The sequence below is a fragment of the Aulostomus chinensis genome, chromosome 23 (genome assembly GCF_037954235.1).
Source record: "Aulostomus chinensis isolate RoL2024-O1b breed Wild chromosome 23, RoL_Achi_v1.0, whole genome shotgun sequence".
NCBI lineage: Eukaryota > Metazoa > Chordata > Actinopteri > Syngnathiformes > Aulostomidae > Aulostomus > Aulostomus chinensis.
This window is the reverse complement of record NC_141342.1, coordinates 5614964-5621799: the sequence shown is the minus strand read 5'-3', so window position 1 is coordinate 5621799 and position 6836 is coordinate 5614964. Positions and strand designations below refer to the sequence as shown.

Here is a 6836-nt window from a genome sequence, read left to right as displayed (position 1 = left end):
TACAGCCAGCGACGCACAGCATCCAAGACAAACCGTAGCACACACACACACATACACACATACACGCATGCGGCGCACAACTGAACCATAAACACACACTCAGACATTTATCTAAAAATTATATTAAACCAAATGGTAAGCCTGCACCAGAAATTCTGCAACTAATGTTTTTTGTGTGACCAGAGTAGAGGAAGCTCAGAGGTAGAGCGAGTCGCTGGGGCTAAAGAGGAGGGTCATCGCTTGGGGTACAATACTCAAATGAGGTCAGCTGCAGAAGATGGCCTGGAGACACCCCTAACTGGCCACAGCTTCCCCACAGGGCCATTATTGGAAATGTGGCAAAAGATCAGTAAATGGTGAGATGCTGCAGCTGACCCAGTGGGTGTGTGCCAGAGGTGGGATGGGCAAACCACAATGACATCACCTCGCTTTCCTCTCCAGAGCCAGAAAAAGAAGATGTGTGTACATTAGTGGGCTGGAGGAGCGGGTAGTGTGAGGATCCTTCCATCTAAGTCATCAAACAGACTAGTGTCAGGGTCTTGGTTTGTCCAAAAGTAATTCTCCATCCACGCTTAGAAAAAAAAAATCAACATAATTAGTAGCAGTTGCTTAACTACTCATCGACAAAAGAGGTTTAAGAGTTTTTTTGCATTCTGAATTGAGTCGGATCAGTACGCCCCATCAGGAAAGTAGTTCCGCTTAAATGGCTGATTCTAAAATTACAATGTCTCATCATTTTGAATGATTTCAATGCAGCTAAAGGCCGTTTTGGAGAAAAGTGTATTTATTGACATCTGATGCTATGTGCATTGTGCTAAGCTAACAGGAAATCAACAGGTCTCTGCTAGCGTCTCAGCTTTCGACAGAATAGGGATGGTTATTTATCTTCTTGTCTGGGTACGGAGAGGATGGACAATAAGCCCACTTCAGGCATCATGACTCACCAGCAGGAGGACCATAAAAAAGAAAAGAAAAAAAGGAAGAACAAATTAAGAACACATTCGGACTTCCGCCAACGTCGTGAACGGCAGCTGAATCTCCCGGCTCCAACAGAACCATTAAGAATAGCCGTTCTGAGAAAGTTTGATGATAAATGAACACTCGACTGCGTGACAGAGATAAACAAGTGAGCATGCTGAACCCCAAAACGACCAAGAGAGACGGAAAAATGAGTAAAACTGAAGATGGAAAACCCGGACCCAAGCAGCTAACGATAGCCGAAGCTACTCCACTGAAAACAAGTGGAGATGCTAACGGTACGGCGAACACCAGGGCTGAAACTTCAACAGGAAAAAACAGACTCATTCTGGGACTTAAAAGCCTCCTTCACCAGAACGGAGTCCAAGCTATCAGATTTGCCACACGCACAGACAACTCTGAGCGAAGAATGGGGGAAGCGGAGCATAGAGTGAGTGACGCGGAGGACAAAACAGCTAAACACGAGAAAAACCGGGAGTGGTACTCCCTTTGTTTGTTTTTTTGTTAATTGTTCTTATTACAAGGGTGATCCACGGGTCACATGGAAGGACTTATTATGTTCAACATTGTTATTTGCTGGTCTACTGTTTTTTGTTTTTATGCAGCTCGCAGCGTACGTGTCAGTTTTACTTCTTTATGTTCTAAGTTTTTATGATGAATACTCTCAAGGTGGTTAGTTATAACATAAATGGTCTCAACCATCCCATAAAGAGGAAAAAAATTATGTCCCAATTAAAACAAATAAACTGTCAAATTGCCGTACTCCAGGGGACTCTTCTGGATGAAAGGGAGCATCAGAAGCTCAGAAGAGAATGGGTGGGCCAAGTTTTTAACTCATCGTACAAGGAGGGAGGAAAAGAGGTGTTGCCATTTTGAAACACAATCTTTAGGCCTCACGGTTGAAAAAACTCAAGTAGACAGACAAGGACGGCACATTTTGATTGATGGAACTGTGGGAGGAATTAAAACGTCAGCTTTAAATTTGTATGTCCCAAATGAATATTAATATTGCTATTTTTTCTATGTGAATATTTTTTGTAATTGCAGAATGTCATTTTTTTATATATATTTTCTTCGTGGGAAGTACACACTGATTGATTTCAGTGTAAGAATGACCAAGCTGTGCTGAGGAGATGCTGCTTGTTTGTAAAATGTTCTGTTTTACTCGTGTAAAACCAAAATGTGTATTGACTTTACCAATTATCTCATAAAAAGTTTAAAAAAATACATTAAGAACACATTCTGTGTTGGAAGCATGGTTCCTGCTACAAAGGCACATTGAACAAATCTCCAGCCGTCATGACGAAGAAATGACACCGTTTTCATTTGATGGTCGATGCAACAACTTTGGAAAATTTCATTTTTAAAGTTCTGTCCTCGCGTGTACTCTGACAGTCGATGGAGACGAGCGTCTTCACACACCAGCTCGTCTCTGATGGGGCCATCAAAGCTCTGACAGGATGCACTTACGATGAAACGCAGAAAACACAGCGCTGTTCTGTCTCTATGGCAACAACATCACTTTTCTATGAAAGATGAGCACCGTCGCTGAGTTTTTATCATCCATTTGTTTTTTAATTTCTGATGAATGAGAACATTTATTTAAAACAATACAATATAAAAACAAGCGTTATATGTTTGACGAGTGTTGACCCCTTTATCAAACCCTTAACGCATTTGTAATTCATAATAATCCCAAATGGATTGGAACACATCAATAAATAACATAAAAAGAAACAACTCTGAATATGACACTTCATCATCCACATAGCTTTTAAAAATAATGTTGTGTTGGCTTTGTGTTGTCTTTTAATAACAGTGACACTACAAAAACAATTTGAATAAAAGTAACTCATAAGAAATCCCCTCCCCCCTTCTTCAAGCTTGGATCCTCGATCAGAGAGCTGGCAGTTTGCAGGTTCTGTGCAGGATCCAGATGTTCCTACCATCTCTCTTCTTTGGTTTTGGCTTTGGGAAAGAGAAATATTCAACACCCTTCCCTGAAATGTTTCTGCATGTCAGCCATCAGACTTGTAGGTCCCATAGTTGCACTGTATTTTCACCACTGCTGAAAGGTTGAAAGGCCTCCGTTGCACAGTCAAGACGGCCCATGTAGGACTGGATTTGGCCGCGGCCATCTTAGGGGGTCTGAGTGAAGGGCACTGCAGGCACGACTGCATTACTCACAGGCCAGTTTGCCATCCAAGGAGGAGAGGGCGATGGCAAACGCCTGAAAGGCACACATGGGGAAGGAGTAATCCAAGGTGAAGACATCCTCTGACACGCGCCCACACTGCATCACCACATAGTCCTCATTGTCAGGGTGGACGAGCTGGAAGTTTTTGACAGACGTCAGTGTGGCTCGCCCTCCAAAATCAAGAGTGTAGGACTCACTCTGGTCATTCCAGATGGGGCTCTTGCTCTGCAGGGTGATCAGTTGATCCATGTTGTTGTTGGCCTGGCGCATCACAAGGGTTTCCTGTTTATTTATGGGACGAACACAAACTCTGGCATCATTCTCTAGGATGCCAGGGATCACCACCCTCATTTTCCTGGGACCATACATCCCGAGAACATTCGCCTCGTAGCAAATGGATGCTAGCTCTTGTCGCACTGCTTCACTCTCTGTGACAGTAGCTTCCTCTGGGTTTTCTCCACTGTCGTAAACTGTGAACTTGGTACCCAGGAAATTGGACCTCAGTTTTCCAATGCAGCTCCTGGCTTTTCTGGACTCATTTGTTGGGTCAGTGGAAATCAGGTAGTAGGATGTTTTGCACGTCTTTTTTCTGGCGGCCATTAGAAACTCCTTCTCTCCGTCTTCCCCGTCCGTGTGGAGCTGATAAACGGGGAAGCCGTTGCTCTGGTCCCTTGTGATCCTGCACTTGATGGTCTCCTCTCTGGGAGCAGGACACATGGCAAGCTCATGCAGATCGTCCACAAACAGAGGAGATGATGACCTTAAGTTCGGTTCACTCCCTGTGGGTTCGTGCCTGGGGGTGGAGAGAGGGGACAACACACCTGGTGAAGCTGTCCCTTCTCTCTTCCAATCCGTGTCGTCTTCTATGTCCTGAATTTCCTCATCACACAGTTGGCTTCCATCACTTGAAGATGGAGAGACAAGCCTCTCATCATTGTCTTCTTCCTCTTCGTCCTCACTTGCGCTCTCATATTGGGTGGTCCTGTAGGACTTCTGAGTGCCTTTTGTCCACGAGGAAATCACCTCACCAAATGGCAGTTTGCCATCAAAAGAGGAGAGGGCAATGGCAAACGCCTGAAAGGCACACATGGGGAAGGAGTAGTCCATGGTGAAGACGTCCTCAGACACGCGCCCAAACTGCATCACCACATAGTCCTCATTTTCAGGGTGGACGAGCTGGAAGTTTTTCTCAGACATCTCTTTGACTCGCTCGTTGAAGTCGAGAGAGAATACCTGAGCCTGGTCATCCCAGCTGGGGCTCTTGCTCTGCAGGCTGATCAGTTGATCCGTGTCATCGTTTGCTTGCCGCATCAGGAGGGTTTCCTGCTTATTTTTCGGACGAATGCTCACTCTGGCATCATTCTCCTGGATACCAGGGATGACCACTTTCATTTTCCTGGGACCCCAAAACCCATGATCACTCCTCTCATAGCTAACGGCTGCTAGCTCTTGCCGCACTGCTTCACTCCCTTTCCAGTTTGTTTTCTCCGGGTTTTCTCCACAGTCATAAACTGTGTACTTGGTACCCAGCAAATTGGACCTCAGTTTTCCAATGTAGCCGCTGGCCTTTCTTGACAGATTCGAGTAATCTGTAGAAATCACATAGTTTGAAGTTCTGCACTTCTTCCTTTTTCTGGCGCTCATTAGAAACACATTCTCTCCGTCTTCCCTCTCCATGTGGAGGTAATAAACCGGGTAAAAACTGCTCCGGTCCCTGGTGATCCTGCACTGGATGACTTCCTCTTCAGGAGCAGCACGCATGGCGAACTCCTGCAGATCCTCCACCGACAGAGGAGACGCTGCCCTTTCATCATCCTCACTCTCTGAAGAGTATTGAAGGGACTCAGCACTTTCTGTGCTGGATTCTTCTTGCCTGTCATCTTCCTCCTCCTCCTCCTCCTCCTCCTTTTGCCACCAGGCACGTGTCGTGTCGGTGGTCGTCCTCATGTTGCATTTGAGTGTGTTCTCGTCTGAGGCATCTTCAGGCTCACTCAGGGAGGAGTCGCTGAGGGACTGGCTGCTCTGAGGTGTCTGGTCCAACGGAGTTTTGTGAGACTCTGTCCAATTGCATCCAACACAAGACAAAGGTATTCCCTCTGATTCCAGGTATTTCCTCAGGCATTCCTCTTGTATTTTGCTCGGTCTCCATAGCTGAAAGAGAAAACATGTCAGCTTCACATTAGCGCCAAAACTGTCAAGGTTGTTGTTGGGTTAGGGTTACAAGATGGCAACCCAAATAGTACAGTAACGAGACTTAAGGTCGAGCAGGTGATTGGGACACAGGTAGTAGCCATGACAGCTAAGACAGCGCCACCTCAGCCCCAATCACTTGTTCACGCGTATAGAAAAAGAACAGAAGACAACACAAACTTTGATCAAAAAGATCCTAAAGTAAACATGTACTATAAACATGTACTATAGGGTTAGGGCTAACCCTATAGTACATGTTTATTGTACATGTAGCATGTTGCAAAATAGAAAAAGCACATCACCATTTTCACCATCTGGTGTTTGTGCCAGTGACGTTAAATGGTGAAAATTCTTTACCGGTTCATCCTGCCAACACTGTTCCTTAGAATTCATGTTTATTTCCTTAAACCTTGAACAGAATGTCTGAACAAGAGGCGTCAGACGGTCGTCTTTGGGTTGATGTGGGTGTCGTTGTGGTGGTTTGTTTCCAGGAGAACTTTTCTCTCCTTTGTCAGATGAAGTCGTGCTATTATAGGACGTGACCATGATGATGACTGCCAGATGACATCACTGTGAGTGACAAGAAGACTGACAGTGATGATTCAGTCTGAGTTCACCCTCAGAATTACGACTGTGATCTCACCACGAACTCTGAAGTCCTGCTGCCGTCGGCACGAGTGTGACGGTTGTAGAGCGAGGAGATGCCACCTGTGGTGAGTGAGCGGGAGTTGACTTGACTTTGACAGTTGATTTTCTTCCTCCCTCCTAGATTTGGGACACTGCTGGTCAGGAGCGGTTTCGGAGCGTCACCCACGCGTACTACCGGGACGCCCACGGTAGGACTCGTCCTTCTCCATCTTTCACTTCCTCCTGACTCACGCTGACACTTTGTTTTCCTCCGATGTGTGAGTCTGGTGTGACCTGTGTGTATGCAGGAACTGTGAGTCTCATGTCGCAGACCTGGACTGACTCAGTCTCACATTAGCAGCTAACATTAGCAGCTAACATTAGCATCAGCAGGTGCATTGAGCTCCAGCTGTGGGTTAGGGTGACATAAGCTGATGGCGGCGGATGAATGGCGTGAGGACAGATATCTTCTTCTCAGCGTCTCTGTGTGTTCAAACTAAAATCAACAAACTGCAGCTATGTTGGTTAGCTTGCGCCTGTCAGCATCATCGCCCACCGCCACCGTCAGGGACTGTGCTCCACGCCGCCTCGCATGCTGTCTGCCAGCTGCAGCCTCTGTTTGAGCCGTCAAGAGCAGTCGTCTTCAGGCCTTCTTTGAAGCGTTTCTTCTCTCATGACGGTTGTGTTGATGAACGTCAGTCAGGACCACGGAGGTGTTGGCGAGCTCTCAGATCAGCGTCCTGGATGTACGGCCGAATTCTTGAAAACATCGTAGAGATGTCATATGGTGGACGCCCACGGTAGGACTCGTCCTTCTCCATCTTTCACTTCCTCCTGACTCACG

The 6836-nt window shown here is 46.2% G+C and overlaps 1 protein-coding gene across 1 annotated transcript; it reads right to left on the bottom strand.

Moving 5' to 3' along the window:
* Positions 1-2270: 2270 nt before the first annotated feature.
* Positions 2271-5846, bottom strand: LOC147239262 (uncharacterized). The gene is made up of 2 exons (XM_086195167.1): positions 5723-5846; positions 2271-5326 (listed from the first exon to the last, which is right to left on the bottom strand). The coding sequence occupies exons 1-2, from the start codon at positions 5756-5758 to the stop codon at positions 3158-3160; spliced, it is 2205 nt and encodes a 734-aa protein (XP_086051293.1). The 5' UTR covers positions 5759-5846; the 3' UTR covers positions 2271-3157.
* Positions 5847-6836: the final 990 nt, after the last annotated feature.